This window comes from Gavialis gangeticus, unplaced genomic scaffold (genome assembly GCF_001723915.1).
Source record: "Gavialis gangeticus isolate Ggan-Ray unplaced genomic scaffold, GavGan_comp1, whole genome shotgun sequence".
NCBI classification, from domain to species: domain Eukaryota; kingdom Metazoa; phylum Chordata; order Crocodylia; family Gavialidae; genus Gavialis; species Gavialis gangeticus.
Genome location: NW_017728994.1, coordinates 20,518,121 through 20,536,907, shown reverse-complemented (window position 1 = coordinate 20,536,907; position 18,787 = coordinate 20,518,121). Strand labels below are relative to the sequence as shown.

The window sequence follows — 18,787 nt, the reverse complement described above, 5'->3', positions numbered from 1 at the left end:
TTTATCTGCTGGTTTTATTATTATTTGGTGGTTAGATCTTAGAGATTCTATGGCCTTTTTCTCTGGTAGAGAGAGGTTGTTATGGTGGCGTGTGTTGTTGATTATTTCATTGTTCATTTTTTCCCTGAAGCAGTCAATGTAATGGTCAAGGTTAGGGTTTCGTCTGCTCTGAGGTGTCCAATCTGTTTTTTGGGGGGGGGTTTAGGGTTGATCTTTTCCTGAATGTTGTCAGAGGATGAGTTGTTGTTGGGAGTGGATTCAGTTTGGTCATGGAAATATTCCTTGAGAATATTTCAAGTTCAGTATAACTGAACTTGAAAGTTTATGAACTTCACAAAATGTCCTCTGACTTTTTGGCTTTTTTGTTTAAATCATTTCAGATGTCTCCATTATCCCAATTTTGGAGGGGATTAAAAGTGGAAGTTCCACAATACCACAACAAAAAACATATTTCCAAATTTTGCTTACTCAAACTCAAGAATTTCATGAGAATAACTGCTCGCATAAGAAATCCAGCCTGAATTTTGTACTGAAGAGGTTGGTTGGTTGGTTCAGAAAAGCATCCAAACCCAAATGAATTAGAGACTCTCCCAACCTTCTAAGGCTTGTATGAATAGATTGACTTGGAAATGTATTGGCTGACTATACAGACAAGCTGCAAGCTTTCTCTACACAACAAGAGAGTTGGTAGTGGTATGCTAATTGCCTATTAGTTCTTTTAAGATCAAGTGTACTTTGCTCAAAAATGTCTCATGTAAGCTAATTCATGGGTGTTGAATCAGAAGGCTTAGTAGCTTCTTACAAGCTGGAAATTTTAAAGTGATAAGGACTATAGATAGGGCATGGGAATTGGTTGGCACTCTCAACACGCCTCAAAAGGAGGATGATCAACCAAAAGAAACATCACAATATTTAAGTTATGGAATATCATTTAGTATCTAGTAATACTAACAGTAAAAAAGGACTCCCTACTTGTTTTGTTTCCCTGATCAATAGATTCTATATTGTATTGCACTACATAGCTCACACAAACTTTTCTGTCTCTTCGTTTTATGTCTAACATTTTCTCCATCTGTTTTCATCTAGTATTTCATCACTGAAAACTCCTATGGTTGTTCTTCAACATCCTAGAATGTCACTACTTGAATTGACAATTACTTGCACAGCCTCAATCCTTCTAGCATGCAATATATCTTTAAGGCCTGATGAGTGTGTATTTCAGTGGCTCTCATGTTTCATTCAGTACAATCTGTAACAAAATACATTATGAAGCAGTTCAGTAACATATTAGCTGCTACCTATACTTTATAATTAGAAATTATCTATGAAATTACCTGAATGCAGCTATTGTTCAGAACACACTGCCTACTTATTTCTTAATGTTTTGCAGGGTTTCTGTGTGATAAACCACTTATAATATTGCATGCAGTTTTATCTGTGTGATTATGTAAGATGAGCTATAAGCCAGACAATAATATTTAACCCTGTTTCAAATTTCTCTCTATTATAAACCTACACATAGCCTTTCAACCGCACAAAACAAAAGCAACATGAATCAATTGTTACAATGCATCTTTCAGGTAGGTAGATACTGGTCTACTAATTATAACGACTCATCAATTGATGCACAGAGAAATTCTGCTGTTACCACTTACAGAACAATGAACCACTGACAGAATCAGAAACGGAATCAGATTGCTGCTCCTTTTTGTGATGGGATTGCTAGTACTCTAACAGCTATACTCTTTCCCTTCACTTCCAGATATAAATGGTCTAATAAAGCAAGAATGAGAGTTCTCAGTTCGTGAACTGCACTTCCACAGGCGTGGGAACTCTGCAAGAAGTCAAAGACAGACAGTAGCATATGCAATATCTTTTTGCATATATATTTGCAAAGAAAAGGCAAAAGCAATCTGGTCCTTTGAAATGAATAGGAAAGAAGAAGTGGCTGAACAGGTATATAAACGCAAATTCTTTGGGTACATGCAGTTTCCTGGGACCCAATCTATGGTCACATGGTTTACTATAAGCCATGTGATCATAGACTGTGTCCCACTTGTGTACACATTTGCCAGGACTGGGAGCTGTTCCTGGAATATGATCTAAGTCGGGGCAGGGGAAGGGGCAAGCAGGATCAGAGGGACTTAGCAGGTCCTCCACAGGGGCTGGCAGGTCCAGCAGGGGTTGCTGGGATTGAGGAGAGCTGGTGGGTATGCATGGGGGGCGTGGAGGGGTGGGGAGGTTTCCATTCATGGTTGGAGGGTCAGGGGGAGCAGAGCTAAAAACAGCCTGGTTACAGCAGAAGCTGGAAGTGGGAAATGTGCAGCTCCAGGGCTGGGGGGAGCAACTGGGCTTTCCTAGCCCCATGGCTACACTCCAGATGTGTACATGTTTGGCAAAACAGGCTAACCAATGCCCAATCTAACTTATTAGATCTTCTCAGGTGAACTAGGTTAAATCAAACCAGATATTTTGTGCCTGATCTAACCTCCCTGAACATCTGTACAGATTAGCATTTAGATCATCCTAACCTTAGTTAGGTCAATCTAAGTGTAACTTCTGCACACACCCTTTGTGTACTAATGTAAGCTCCCTTCCCTTCCATTTAGCAGCACACTCAAAGTAGAAAACAAAGCAAGTAATATTTTGTTGTAAATCTACTTCCTAGTAACATTAGAAAGTCATGGGTTTTCTCTGCTTTAATTTGTCCCCTCATTCCTGAACTTTATTTCCTATTTTCATCTTAGATTGTCATTTTGTTTTAAAGTTTACTAAACCCAGATTCTGTCTTTCTAATTACTACTTTCTACCCACAGGCTCTTTTAGCTACCAATGACTAGAGGAAGGAATGCATTTATTTATTTGACTTGGGTATCACTGTAATTTTAAGAAAACCATTTTAAACTAGACCACAGACCACCTGACTCTAGTATATCAGGCAACAATAGTAAAAACATTACTAGAGCATGTGACCAGTTCAATCAGCTTTTAAAAATGGTGCACATTGCTTATAGAAAATAAAACTAAATATTGAGTTTTCTATGCCATTGTTGGTCTTTTAGTGCTGTTGTTATAGTGCATTGGGTTATATCCATATCAGATTCAAAAGGTAACAGGTTTGGACTAGCATAGTGTTTGTTTGGGAAACCATAGTGCACTATTTTGTAAAATATGAAACAATAAATAGTACTGTTTATCCAACTGAGGAAACTTCCTTCATGGTCAGCATTGAACCAGTGGGAGCATAATTTTGAAGTCTCCGTTTTAGAAAGTTGCAAAGCTAAGCTTCTTCCATCTAAGCTAATTAAAAATCCTACAGGAGTGTTTGTAATAGAAATTCTAGCATCCTGAGTAAAATTTCACTGGTGATAATTACATTCTTCCTTCAAACTAGACAAAAATAATTTGTATAAAATGTGTGAGCTATTTGATGACCTTTCTGGCTTAAAGGCAATGTGTAACTATTAAGATCACCCCAACTAACCCCAACTTTCTTCTATATGTTAAACTTCAAATTGAAGAAAAACATTTTATTTCATAGTGTCGGTGTTTGTGATTGTGTGCACATCCATACAGGCACAAACATATGCATGCATTTTATAAGACGTTTTTGTGTTCCTCTTTCTCTCTTGGAGAGAGAACAGCATAAACACACATATAGGCTATTTTAAGAGTCTGAACAACATCTTTCAACAAAGTTTAGCTATTTTCATTTTGTACACACACTTAATGTCTGGAAACTTTTTGACATTAGAAATAGAACAACTGTAGTTTCTCATTATGTTTGCTGCCAGAATCTATGCTTGGTTGCTCAACTAAAGACCTTATATTACTAATTACTACCACATGCCCATATCCCAAGCGAAGGAAAACTTATTGGTTCTGACAGCCCATTCTCTCAACACTGAATTCCAAATGAAAACTCAAATTTTGGCCAAACATAACATTTCATCAATCTTGTTCTACTGACTGGAAAAGCAACATCAAACGAGGGGTGCTAATGGCTTTTTACTGTGCAGTTCCCAAGCTTATATTCTCTGATGAAAGATCCACGTGAGCAAAAGACTTCTTTTAAGTACTTAGTAATTAGCTTTTGAACCAGGAAACAATGCGTAAAGTAAATCGAACAGTATGTTTGTTGATGACAGTGCTGAGTTTCAGTTGACAAGCTATATGGGCAGCAGAGTCTGAGAGAGAGCTACAGACAAATGAAGAGCGCATATAAATAGAGGAAATAAACCAGCGAGAAAGTAAAATGAAGCAAGCCCCAAAGCTGGCAGGACATCTATGATTTGGGAGTTGAGGCCTTCAAAATGTGGGGATTGGACTGAAGATCAGGTCCACATTTAGAGACAATAAAGCAATGCTTGGTACCAGTGACAAAAGAGAAGACTTGGGGAACTTAAACTGTTTCACAAGTGGAGAATTTGGTTCTGTTTGACTGTGATAACCTGCAGTAAGCTGAGTAGAAAGATACTAAGAGTAAATGCTTTGGGGACTTAGTGAAACTTCACTCCATCACAGAATTCAAATTAAAATGGAGATGGAGGTGATTTTGTTCATCTAGATGATTAAGACCCAACTAATGTAGTCTAGCTGGACTACATTAGAAGATCCTTGCATTACTATTAATGATAGCAGCACTAAAGCATTTTGGACACTTGAGGGTATTTTTCACAGAAGAACAGAAAGATGTATGTGGAAAGCATCTTCTACTTTTTGGAACATATTGAAATGTCTACTGATAGAAGAACTTCACAAAGGAAAAAATTTTACGTCTCTATCATATGATGCAAATCAGTGTTTTAGTATTGACTTATAACTGGTTACAGATTTTCTGGAGTGTCCCCATTCAGTTAGGAAGGGAAACATCTTGAAACAACTATAATCCTGTCACACAAAATGATGTGTAGGTGATTGTTTCAAAGGACCTAACTAAAAGCTTGCTTCCCAAAGTGAGGGAAGGGACACACAATTGGATTCCACTAAAATGTTTTATTTGGAATGTCTCCTTAATTATGTTTATAGGAATGTGCATGTGATGGCTTTTAAGGGCAATGGGACAGATGTCTCTGTCTCTGCTATGGATTGGCACAATGATGAGCTGAAATCAGCAGAAGCAAGAATACTGATTTCTCAGAATAAATGAAGCTTACTTGAATATACTTCTTAGCAGACATAACATAGTTTCTGGACAGAATTAGCTACAACATGGTCCAGATGACAAGTAGGCATTCAATGAAGATGTGAGGCAATTTATTTATGAAGCTTAATGAGGCCCTTTAAAACCTAACCGTTGCTACCAGCCAAAAAGAATAATTCTTCATTTTTATAGCACTTTACTGACGCTCAAGTCCTGTCTTTATTTTTTTTAGAGTTGGGGTAGATTATCAATTGCTAAGATGGAACAGGTTTTTTAAAAACACTGATCCTAAATCCCAAGGGCCTGACAACCTACAAATTCCAAAAGAAGTCAATGGGAATGGTGTGCGGTGCATATCTAATAATTTGGTTAATGAAAAATAGCAGTACCAGCTTCTGATGTGGCCACCATAATGAAATTACCTGGCCACATGAAGTTCTCATGCTGTGTTCTGCCATACATAATGTTTAGTGAGTCAAGTTACTTCAAAACAATGACTTTTATAATTACTTGGCCAAGAAATGACTAAATGATGATCTAACCAATTAATGCTCAAAAAGGTGAAGTGATATGACAACTTTGTTCCACAATCTAACTGCAGATGCAATAGCAGGGTTCCTTCAGTGTGCAGAGATTCTTTTGAAGAAGGGACAAAATATTGTGACTTGTACCTTAGCATGGCCCAGGTCTCTACTAACAGTGTGACAACGCTCCAGTGATAACAGCTGATGTCACAGAGCACCACATCTTAGGGAGTGTCCGTGAGTCAAGCTGTGACCACCTTCAGGGGCTGTTAAAGTGTCACACAACCACACCTGGTCTTTTTAGACTTACTTTCTGCCTCGGGTTGAGTTAAAAGTCCCGCCGTATTTCTTCCGATTAAGGATGAGAGCAGCAATTTCTGGCACGTAGCGAGCAAACATTGCCTACATGCATGAAACAAAAACACAAAAAAGAAAATGGCATGCAGAGAGTGTTCTACTGCAGCAGAGGCAGCAGAGCCTCTTGGAATACTTACTTTCTTCCACTAACCGCACTATAGGAACCACCATATTTCTTGCGGTTTCCTATTAACTCTATGATTTCAGGGACGTAGCTGGCAAACATGGCCTAAGAAGAAGATAGGAGACAGAAGAAAAGACTAAAAAGAGAGGCCAAAGAAAGGGGGGTGATGAATATTTTCAGAAGATATATATCTTTAAGATCTGAAAATGCAAAAGAATTAGATCTATAAAGGTATTTAAAAAGAAAATAAAAAATAAAAACAAGTTCTTACAAAGCAAAACAAGAGGATTCAATGTAAAAGTTGGTTTTGAAAAAGATGCACACCTGGTAAACTAAAGAAATGGTCAAAAGAGAAAAAATACCCAAAACAAAACAAGAACAAAATGAAGTCAAATTAGCCTCTAATTGTAAAATAACTGCTAATTCTTCCTGAAGAGGGGGGGAAATATCCCAGTTTTACACACTGCAAAAAAAAACATGCATTATTACGATTTTTTGTTTGTTTTTTAAAAGATGTAGAGACTTTTTACCTTTAAGAGTCCAAAGAAAAATATGGCACCTGGGGTTCCCCCCCACAAGAATTAAAATGGAGTCACCCCCCCATAAAAAAAAGACAAAGAAAAAACAAAAACAAGAAGCAAGAACAAAAAACCAAAAACAAAAAAACTTGTGAAAAGTTTTGTTTTTAAAAGGTATGTAAGGACACATGATATAAAAAGGTAGTAGGAAGAAAAAAAAATCTGCCATGTTTTGTCCAACAAACATCTTGCTTGTGGCTGGATACTTCGAAGAGCTGCTGCCAGTCAACTTGGTCTCTTTATCCATATGCAAATATGCATGTCTTTTGGATATGAATGTTTATACATCACCTATATTGCACTGACAATGATGTGTGTTATATACATACCATCTTCAAAGAGATGTACGTATATGTACAGAAAATGTGTGAAGAGTAAACAATACAAAATAGATGTATATGTACAATACATACACCAAGAATGGATTTTACTTAGCACTTACCTTGCAGAATGTAAATTTTAATATAAACTTTGCTGTTTTAAAAGATAGAATTCAGCAGTTCCTACAGTATTACTCATAAAGATAAAAACGGTAATTTAACATAAGACAATTAGTTTATCTAGTGCTAGGCACATACTCTGGGCAGGAAAAGGAATGATACATTTTCCAATTTGTAGGGTGAGAGTTAAATGTGGTTACATGCATGTTAACACCATGTTATTTGGCATGGTTGCATTGTTAAAAATTTAAAGAGAACATGGTTTGCCATCATCTGGATTGGGCAAGCTGCTCTTTAAGGCAGTCCAAAGCCACAGTGTTTGTTGGAATTCTGGGAAGGAACAAAGAAGGGAAGGGAAGGTTCTTGAAACCGCAAACTGTCTTTAAAATAATAACAGCATCAAACATTGCACAACAGTAATTGTCACTGAAAAGTAATGGACTATAAATAGTGCTGTAAATAGAATTGTTAAGGCACTTTATGCATTATTTTCTTTAATGGATTAGACTAAATCTCGCTCCACTAAATCCTTGCAAAAATTAACAAGATCTAGCATACATAAATACTTCTCTAGAATAAACCAAGTATGTACCTGAAGTGTTCAAATGTTACAAAGATATTATTAAGAAGCCAAGTTTTAAAATTAATATAACTACTTTAAATACAGCATGGGGCACAGAGAATCAGATATTTAAAGTAGTAGTAACAACAACAATAATAAGAAAGAGATTTTACCAATCCCCCGAGGATGAAGAAGACCATGAAAAGGCGACCAAGGGTTGTTTTTGCATAAACATCTCCATAACCAACAGTGGACATAGTAACCATTAGTAAATAAACACATTCCCAATATGTAAGCTGTTGGTTATTTTGGAAATTTTCCCATGGATCCCCTGAGTTCTCCACCTACAACAGAAAAGGAACAAATATGAAATAACAGACTAGTAGCGTAGATGAATACAGGTTATACATTTATTTTCATCTAATTGGTATATAATATGTATCAACTCTGGATCCTTTTATAAAGATACAGGACTCACTTCTGCTCTAATTAGAACTGAACAACTCCACTGACACCATCCAAGATGCTGTTTGTTCATATTATTTATAGAAGTCACCTTCTCCACTACTTAACAGAGTATTCAGCAATCCAGATAAATATCATCTTCCTATGTTTTATACTTTTTATATGAACTTTACACTCCTTATCCAATGACATCATTTCACATTTCCCCCCCAAACTACTGAATGTATATTAATTAATCTCACACGTGTACTGAGCAACAGAACTTTGGCTCCAAAAAGTTCAGAGTCATAAGTGCAAGACTATCAGTGGAGCTCAAGTAGAGTTTTCACTAGCCATCTAATGTAACAAGTGTCCATTCTACACACTGTGGGCAAAGACAGAGGGACTTTTTATTGATGAATAAACAGTGGAACAGACCTGGTATGCCCAGCACTGAGAAAGTATATGCTAAAGAATATATTGTAGCCTGAATAAAGTTGTATTCAAGTGTTTATGACATTATAAACTACAGTTCTTCTATAAACCCTATTTTCAGAAGGTAGCACACAGATTTGTGCTTCACATTCCAATGGGGAAGAAATTCCAAAACTGTGATCCATGAAAACGCTGCCTGGTCCTGTGGTTCTGGCTCCTTTCTTGTTCCATGCTTTTAAATTGATTTAAAAGCAGCTAAAGTAGATTAAATATTTTCCTAATATTATTTTGCCATATGACTAGTTATTCCAGTTGCCACAAGGATGTTACATGTTTATGAATGAGAAAGGAAGCATCCACCCAGCAATCTTTCTATTAAGACTTGGTTCACATTATAAAGTTGTATGTTTGAGAATCCCTGCAGTAAATTTAAAACACCTGTGTTGGAAAGCATACAAAGAAGTGAAAACAACACTGAGTCAGAAAAACCTACATTTAATCATAAAGTATTATTTCTACCCTCAAATCTAGAAAAATTGAATAATAATCCAAAACTATTAATAATGTAACTATAATTTTATATGACACAATGAAAACATGTTTCATCCAAGATTCTCAAAATGATTTACAAACACTAAACTACACAGAAATCCTGCATGGCATGAAGCGAAAGATATATGATTTTTTTTTTTTAAACACAAAGATAAGAAAAAGACAACTAATCTCTGAGGAACCCCACTTGAAAACACTAGTAATCATATTATTTTTTCTTCTGAATATAGACAATTCCTTTTTTGGCAAAACCACGTGTTTCCCAGAATGTCATTATCATTCATATTATACCAGCCTTTTCCAGCCTGGTAGTTATTAAGGAAACACTGCCACCTAGTGGTAAAACATAGGTTTGGAAGGCTCTCCAAATGCAACTTTAAGTATTGGTGAACTGAAACACTTAGATTAACAATGTTAATAATACTATTCAGATTAATTCGGGGTAGAAACATCAGGCAGCATACGTTTCTTTATTGTATTGCATAGCTGTATGAAAGGATTATTGTGAGCTAGATGATGGCAGAGAATAAATAATTTAGAGAGGAGTTGATCCAAGCATACTTACCAAATGTATGAACCCAGCTGCTGTCAGCCATGTACTAATAAATATAGAGCACAGATTCACCAGCTTGATGGAATTACTGAAAAAAACACAAGAAACATGTATTTGAAGTTGAAACAGGAACACAAATTATTTTTGTGCTTCTATAATAGACATACAGCCATCAGTCATAATAATGCAGTGGTTCACATGCCACTGAACTAGAGTGTCTCAAAATCATTTCTAAGCTGATATTTCCATCTTAATGTCAATGGTGTAACAGACATCTTACATTATACAGTGTTTAAAATATACAGAGTCATATAAAATGAGAGCCTAAATTGTGACACAGATAACATTTTGGTACATGACACATTTTTTAAAAAGTATCTCTACACTGTTATGCAGAGTTTATCTGTATTTCAAGACTGGAGTTCCTTGTGTTGACATCATTGGGAACAGAAGTAGACTCCATTAAGAAACTTACAGAATGATATCTACAAAACATTTATTGCTACATAACACACAAAATTTGCTTCCATGTTAGTTTATACAGCTTAGGAAATGCTATTTAAATGGAATGAATGATAACTGAAAAAATGCCTTCTTAGCAGTAGGCATTACAGTACATTTGCACACATGGCCAAGTACGAATATTGCACATACTTTTTCCCCTAAATCAGCCCTCCAAAACTGGGGTACATATTTTAAGCAGGGAAGCTGATTTTCTTTGCCAGAACCTCGTTGCATGGAGACACAGAAAGATGGACAGAGTGCTACAAGATGGCTGCCAGCTTCTTTATGTTTCTAGGAAGGAGGAGGGGGCACTGTCCAGTGTTAACTCTGTCACAAGTACTCTCAAATTGGCACCAGTTTTGGCAAGTTTTATCCCATAACAAGAGGGTGGGAGTAGGGAAGTTTTCAGGGTGTGAGGGGGAAGGCAGTGGTGCAGTTGCACCCCACTTTGATCCCTACTCCAGCCTATCTTCAAGAAAAGGAGGAAAGCGGATCTGGCAAACTACAGGCCCATCAGCTTGACCTCTATTCCAGGGAAAGGCTTAGAAAAGATTATCAAAGAAGCCATTCTTAACAGACTGGCTGATGGCAGCATCCTGAGGGATAGCCAGCATGGGTTTGTTGCTGGTAGATCTTGCTTGACCAATCTCATTTCTTTCTATGACCAGATGACCTATCACCTGGACAAGGGAGATGAGATTGATGTTGTATTTCTTGACTTTAAAAAAGCCTTCGATCTGGTCTCCCATGATCACCTCTTAGCAAAACTGGCTAACTGCAGCCACAGCTTCACCACGATCCACTGGCTGGGGAATTGGCTCCATGGTCGGACCCAGAGGGTGGTGGTTGATGGAAGTCAATCGTCGTGGTGCGCTGTGACCAGTTGGGTCCCTCAAGGCTCTGTGCTTGGGCCAACACTTTTCAATATCTTCATTAATGATGTGGTATCAAAACCAATTCTTACTGGTTGCTGATGACACCAAACTTTGGGGTAAAAAATCCACACCTGACCTTGACAGCCTCAGGAAATGGATGGATGAGAACCTGATGGCGCTTAACACCAAAAAATGCAAGGTTCTCTACCTTGGGAAGAAAAACCCACAGCATGCTTATAGGCTCAGCAGTGCTATGCTGGCTAGCGCTACGGACGAAAGGGACTTGGAGGTCATGACTAACCACAAGATGAACATGAGCCTTCAATGTGATGCTGCTGCTAGTAAAGCAAGCAAAATGCTGGCTTGCATCCACAGATGCTTCTCAAGCAAATCCCGGGACATCATTCTCCCATTGTACTCAGCCTTGGTGAGGCCACAGCTGGAGTACTGCAGCCAGTTTTGGACTCCGCAATTCAAAAAGGATGTGGAGAAGCTTGACAGGGTGCAGAGGAGAGCCATGTGCATGATCAGAGGTCAGGAAAACAGACCTTATGAAGAGAGGCTGAAAGCCATGGGACTCTTGAGTCTGGAAAAACACAGGCTCAGGGTTGATCTGGTGGCCACCTGGTAAGCACCCAGGGTTTATCAGGGGTGCTTACCAGGATCTGAGGGAACATCTGTTCACCAGAGCGCCCCAAGGGATGACAAGGTCAAATGGTCACAAACTCCTTCAGGACCGTTTCAGGCTGGACATAAGAACTTTTTTACAGTCCAAGCCCCCAAGGTCTGGAATAGACTGCCACTGAAGGTGGCTCAAGCACCTATTTTGAACACCCTCGAGAGAAATTTGGATGTTTATCTTGCTGGGATCCTATGACCCCTGCTGACTTCCTGCCCCTGGGGCAGGGGGCTGGACTCAATGATCCTCCAGGGTCCCTTCCAGCCCTAATGTCTATGAAATCTATGAAACTTTAAAACCTAGAAGGAGCAGCAGCATTTATATTTAGGCAGCACTGAGGGAGTCAATTGACTTCATTGTTCATTGTAATCTATCAGATTCCTGCTTATCTCTCTTCATTCCACAGTATGGTGAGGCACCTATGGTGCCTGCCACTTTAAGTGGCTTAAGCAGGCTGTGGAGCAGCTGACAGGTGCAGTTAGGCCCAATTAGGCAGTCACATAACTGCAAGAGGACCACCAGATTGTAGGAGGGCTGAGCAGCCTCGGTATAAACCCAGGCCCTAGGAGTAGAGCTGGGAGTTACACCTAGGGAGCTAGAGAAGCAACATCACTCAGCCTGCAGACTGTAGCACCCAGAACACCCACCCTTAGATCGACCATGACCTTTCCATTCAATAACAGGCAAATTTATTGATACACAGTGATAATAGAAAAGAAACAATATGTCCATGTAGCCTTCTGGGCCTTCTCTTAATTTGGTTTGTTTCCCCAAAACTGGGACTCAGCCCCCCCTTCTCTGGGGCCTTAGCTGGTGCCACTTATCTCATGTTATGGGCAGTATTGTACATACTACCTTGGTTTCCAGACTAGTGTCCTTGTTGTGTTAGATAGCCTGTCTGCCTTGAAGGCTGTGATCTCATGTTATAGCATGCCCCCTCAGTTCTTAGGCTACGTGTGTATCCATTGGCCTTGTTGTGTTAAACAGCCTGTCTGTTTTCAGAGCTGTGAGAAACTCTGTGTGTGTGAGATGCAGGCTCTTTTGAAATCAATTAACCCCTGCTGCCCATTTTAAACCATTATAAATGAATATATCTATACCTATAAGCCAATTCCCAAAAAACAGACCTTTAAATACCATTAATAAGCCAACAGTCCTGGGGTATGACCTGAATCTACACTCTGCTGGAGTTGGATGGTATGGTGGATCTCCCTGTGGCGGAGCAGTCTCCAGGAAATGCCACACCTGTGCCTTCCCAGTGAAAGGTGAGTATGAAAAGCCTCACCCCCTGTTGCCTTGTCAGTACCCCATGGAGGAGAAAGGCTAAAGGAGCACACCCTGACAGAAATGCAGCAGGCTTGGGATGACAGCACAGGGGCCAGGAGGACCCAAGGCCCAACACTTCAAAGAACGAGGCCTAGCAAGAGGATGAGTTAGGGGTCCAGGTACTTCAACAGACACCTGAAGCCCAAGTGGGCCATAGGCCAAATGTGAGACACCCAAGGCCAGAGAGGGCCAGGGGTTGGAGCCCACTCAGGGTGTGGGGTGATAGACCTGATGCCTGTCATAGAGTAGGGCCTGAATTTTGTGGTCTGAATGTCTGCAAGGGGTCAGGATCATGCATGAGAGAGAGGAAGCCTGAAAAGCTGTATGGAGTAGGGCCAAGAGGGCCTGAAGGGCCATACAGAGTAGGGCAGAGCGTGGGTGGCAGTAAGGGGGTGGAGTTGTTGCCCCAGTGAGGAGGGCAGAAAGGCCAGGCACATTTGAGAACACCTGAAGCCAAATTTTGGCCAAAGGCTTTGTGCACCCCAGCTAAGGGACCGGGGGAGTTGGAAGTGATCTTGGATGCCATCTGTGAAGCATAGGACATGGCATAGTGGTGGTTCAGAGCCATGTATTTTGCCTTTGGCATCAGGGCAAATAAATTGGTAATCCCCCGCATATAAACACCTATTTCTGGAAACATCAAAGACATGGCAGAAGAGGCAGGACGGACTGCCCTAGACAGGTGGGTGGGCCAATGTCGTGACTGGCCTTGAGCTGGCCCCCTGTCACAACAGGTATTAATGACCCGCTCAACTCAGGCTGGGGTATTGGGGGAAGCTGTCCCAGACCCACAAGGTGAGGGGGCTCTGTTCTATGCCCTCACTCCTCAGCTCCAGCCAGGCACAGCAGCAGGCAATTCCTACTGCCACTGTCAAGAGGCCTGGCCACAGCTGGAGTGAGGGACCCCCCTTTGCTTTGTGGGCCTAGCCTCGATCCCCCCAAAACCCCAGCTGAGATAGCTGGGGGGGGGCATGAGGTGAGGGGGCTCCATTCCACTCCACTCCCCTTCAGGCTCTGGCCAGGCAAAGCACCTGACAGCTCTATGCTGCTCCCTTCCCCTCCCCTCCCTCCCCTGCTGCCAGCCCTGCAAAGCATGAAAAATGAACCCTGGAGGGAACACAAGATCCCTAAGGCACTGCTTTAGAACACCTTCATCTGATATCTCATTTGACCAGGGTTAATTTTTCATGAAATTACCCATTTTAAAAGTTCTCTGAACACATTTGTGTGTGTTATGTCACAGCTGTAAATCACTTCCAGGAGCCCAATCTCATGAAAAATATAACTTGTGTAAGCACCCTACAAGACTATTGAAACAATATCTTTTCACTATGTTCGCTTGGTTTGTAGTGTTTTTTAAGTTTAATATATAGTCTGGCAAATTAATGCACATTTCAATAAAGTGATATTGGTTTTTACTTTGATATTAAACTGAATCATACAGCACTAGGCCCCTAGCATATTAGTAACATTTCTAGTTTCTCTTAACTAGAGAAAAATACTGTTGTGTAGCATATAATGACGCACCATCCCACACCATCTGCAACCTGCTTTCCAAAATCACATATCCACTCACGGATGGGAGATATGTAGTTCACCCCAGTATTACTGCTATTGGGCCAGATTCTTAATTAGGTCTCCAACATGTTAAACCAACTAAATTACTTAAGCTATTCAAATTTATGCTAAGAATCTACCCTTTTTCATTTTTACCAATCCCCTTCAAGGAGCAAGATTTTTTGGCAATATCTCTTACTGAACAAATGGTGTAATACTCCAACTCTACTTCTATCGCTTCCTAGGCCAAAGCTTTTTTGATCTATTTCATTTGTGTGGGCTTTTTTATATAGGATTTTTGCTTTTAGCCCAATCCTGCAAATATTAAACACTGTGAATCATACCATTCAAGAAAAAGGCAATTTTCATTTCAGTGGGACTATGCACAGTGCATGAAGTTAAACAAATAGATACATGGTTTCAGCACTGCTTTATTTTGCAGTTATGGAATGTAGTCAATAAACAGTTTATGGCAGTTAATCTGTAGGTATTGCGTTTCATAAATTTAGAGCCACCATGAAAAAGCCAGGGCACTAGACATTCACCTAAATGTCCCCCTTTGGCTGTAAACAGACCATGCACATTTCTTTCAGGAGAAATCCATCTATCTTGGGATCCTACAGACATTCACACCCATTGTTCTGCTTCAAGTACCTGTGAATTATGCCAGATAAAATGTGCTAACACTCTTTCCTGGGACTTAGCTATATGCATTTGTGTTCATTTAACTTAAATGGTTTATTCCAGGGACAAAATTGTCGGGCTGCATGCTTTCTTGAACCACCTACTGGCTTGGAAGCACTAGATCCATGCTTCACCTGCTTTGATCTGAGTCAAAATCTGGGACAATGAGGCCCACCTCCAAGTTAATAGCCTTTGTGGGAGGAAGAGAGGTATCTTCCTTCCTAAAAGGAGGATTACATTTTCTAATCCTCCTGTATTAGAGGTTTCCCCAAGTATAAGATGATTTTGCTTTTGTTCCCTATCACTAATGAAAAAGCTTCCTTATATAAAGGAATAAAAGCAATGAGATCTATCAACAGTATTTTTGTATGGTTAGTTGATCCATTATTCTTGAGCATTCAGGCAGGCACTGGGTAGGCACCAACACATAGGCAGAGCCTGGAAGTTCCTCTAATTTTCAGGCAAGTGAAGGTTCATCCCACTGAGCATTAGCCAGGATTTTGTTCATTATTTGAAACTCATTTTTTGTTATTATCTGAAGAAGGTTCAGTCATCCAACCAGTGAGCAGAAAGATTATTATATGATTTAGATGAAAGATTGCAAGCCAAAAAAAATAAAAATTAGGACTTAGTCTAAAAAACAATAGAAATGGTTGATACTATGGTGGTTTTGAATGTTGTCAACATCTATAGTATGGTCTCCTATTATCTCTGTAGAGGCTACAGGTATATTAGAGCAGGGTGCGGTAACTTATGACCCATGGAGGATTCAGCCATGGGAGAGACTACCTTCATTAGAGCCAGGCACTTAGCGCTTTGGCAGAGATTTCCCTGCACCACACCACAGTCAGGTGTCTGGGGCTCCAACAGAGAGAGAGTTTTCTCTTTAAGAAATAAATTACAGTTTTTCCTATTAAAAATTTCAGCATATTCTAGGTAAAATTGATATATTTTGCTTTCTGTAACTGGCATATAAATTAGATTGCCTTGTTAACAAGGTTAAGTGCTGTAACTTTTAATGCATTTTGAAACATTTTAATGAATGCCTAGTTAAATTTAAATGTAAACTTTAGAGAGCTTTTAAGAGGTTAAGGTGAAACATTGTATTACATGTACGTGTCTAATTTAGTAATGAATAACAGGCTATATATTTTTGTGTCTAGAATTAAGTGCAGTAATATCTAGTACAGAGGTGTCAAATAAAGAGCCATTCTATACCAGCCTGCCTGCCTAACAGCAGGCTTCTGGAGGCCGAGGGTTTAGCTTTTGCTTGCCCTGTATTGTTTAGACCCCTAAGGTTCACTCCAGGCCCCTGCCACTAACAGACTCCTGCCAACACCACTTGGCCCTGCAACTGCTGCCAGACACCCACCGCCACTGCCAGATCCTTGTCACTATCACCATTAAACCTCTGCTGCAGCTGCCACTGGTCCCATGGATCTAGCCCAAGAGGAGCCCCACAGTATGGCCTTTGAATCTGGCCCAGGGTAAGTTTGGCACTCCTGATGTAGTAATGCTATACAGTGTAAAGGAAAACTGACAAAAATTGAATTCTGGGCAAAATATTTTTTCTAAATTAGAGGCTCAAAACCAAAGCCAAAACCTTAAGAATGTTGAAGTACAAGAATAACTTATCCACCTAAGCAAACCCAGGGAGGGAAATGCTTGCCTTGTTGATGTTAGTGAAAATATTGCCATTGACTTCTATGAAGTCACCTACTGGGTTCAAAAGGATTACTGTCAATGTCTAAGATGTCTAATGTTTGCATGCTATGAATAATAGCTTCACAGTTATGAATAATCTAGCCCCAAGACAGGAAATAAGCTTTGAAAAGCGAACAAATAAGAATCTTCAGACAATTAAATCTGTAAGAAATTCAAGTCTATGAACTGCTGGCATCTAAATGATTTTTTATCAAGCTAAACTGAAATTATATTTAAACACTTTCAGAAACCAGACTTGTTTCTCAACTTCTGGTCACATATATGACACAAAAGAAATCCTGTTGCAAACTGACAAACAATCTTCCTCTTTAGTAAGTCAAATAAAAGGGCTGATAACCATTTTCATGGAAACTATATTAAAAAGGGGTGAGCTAGACAGATTTCCTGAAGAAATTACACAGAACAACTGCAACAGCCAGAATATTAAAAAAGTCATGGGTCAGATCAAAGCCCTGATCCTTCAAGGCATACCTGTAGGATGACCCCTGGACCCATGCAAAGTCTCAGCATAGTCAACTCATATATCTAACACAGTCAAATGAAGGTTGTAACAGTGGGTAAGCATGCCCATGCTAGCTTTGTGCTATATATCTTTTAGTAAACATCAAGCAGTGAAGATGCAATGGCATGGGCTTCACCATGAGCTAGACATTAGAGTACTTTCACAGGGTTTCTAAAGGGCTGGTTGCTAGTATTTGTCTTTAAAAAAACAACCTTGATGTGGAGTTAATTAGTTCCCTATGGCCTAAATAGGGCTGCACACATAGATGCAAGATGTTTACTTCAGAGCTAATTAATCTATTCTTCAGTAAACACCTCATGTAGATGCACCCACTGAGTACTTCACTGACACTGATGATATTTTTTGTTCATCATTTAAAAACCCTATGGTTTTACACAAAGAGAAGTTTCATTATGACAAGCACTGGGAGCTCACGTCTGAAGAATTAGAGATTTAGAACCCAATCCAGCAAAACCCTGAACCATGTGTATAACTTTCAGAGCATTTGTAAGCTGATTTACTCCTGTGGGGCAGCTCACATGCATAACATTATCCAAATACTTAGGTGCTTTACTGGCTAGAAGCCTTAACCTGGTATGTGGTGCTCCCAAACATTCAGTTAAGGCTTAATGCAACTGAACGTGGATGTACTTATAATATATAGGCATCTGTCTAACTCATGAGACAATAAATTTGCACCAAGTGATATGTCAGCTCATTGAACATCTGCAACTGTGGCTACAGAGCCCTATTCTTGAATGACAGTTCCTTCTTCAACTTCTCACATGTGAAGTTCGTATCTAACAGTCCTGAATGTGGTGCAGGTATCTTCCTGAGGTTTCTTCTTTCCTCAGTGTGTTTGGCTCTTCTTTCCTCAAAAGACTTCATTCTATGGTTAATAGACTATTTCCAAGACTTTTGAGCCTCAGCAATCTTTTCCCAATTGTTTGGCTCAATGTTCATTACCTTCACTTCTGTCTTGCAAACATCTTTGAAATGGATGTAAGGATGCTCTTGTGGGTTTCTTCCTGTAAAGAGATCTCCATACAAGGGATCCTTAGGTATATGGCCATCATCCATTGTTTGCATATGACCAAGTCATCAAAATAGCCTTATGTCACGGGGGCACTTGGGTGCCCCGTTCCTGAGTTAGGAGTAGAGCAGCTGCCAATCACAAGAGCAGCTCAACTGTGGGTTGCGGGAGTAACCAGGTTGGCCGTGTG

General features: G+C 39.7%; 1 protein-coding gene across 4 annotated transcripts in view; it reads right to left on the bottom strand.

Moving 5' to 3' along the window:
- The window catches only part of KCNMA1 (potassium calcium-activated channel subfamily M alpha 1), a 1,434,006-nt gene that overhangs the window by 467,369 nt on the left and 947,850 nt on the right, over positions 1-18,787 (bottom strand). For all 4 annotated transcript variants that reach the window (XM_019502361.1, XM_019502362.1, XM_019502363.1 and 1 more), the window contains 3 exons: positions 9,725-9,800; positions 7,902-8,072; positions 6,162-6,253 (listed from right to left, as the gene is read on the bottom strand). In XM_019502361.1, the coding sequence (XP_019357906.1) occupies positions 6,162-6,253; positions 7,902-8,072; positions 9,725-9,800 (339 nt within the window). The remainder of the gene's footprint in view (positions 1-6,161; positions 6,254-7,901; positions 8,073-9,724; positions 9,801-18,787) is intronic.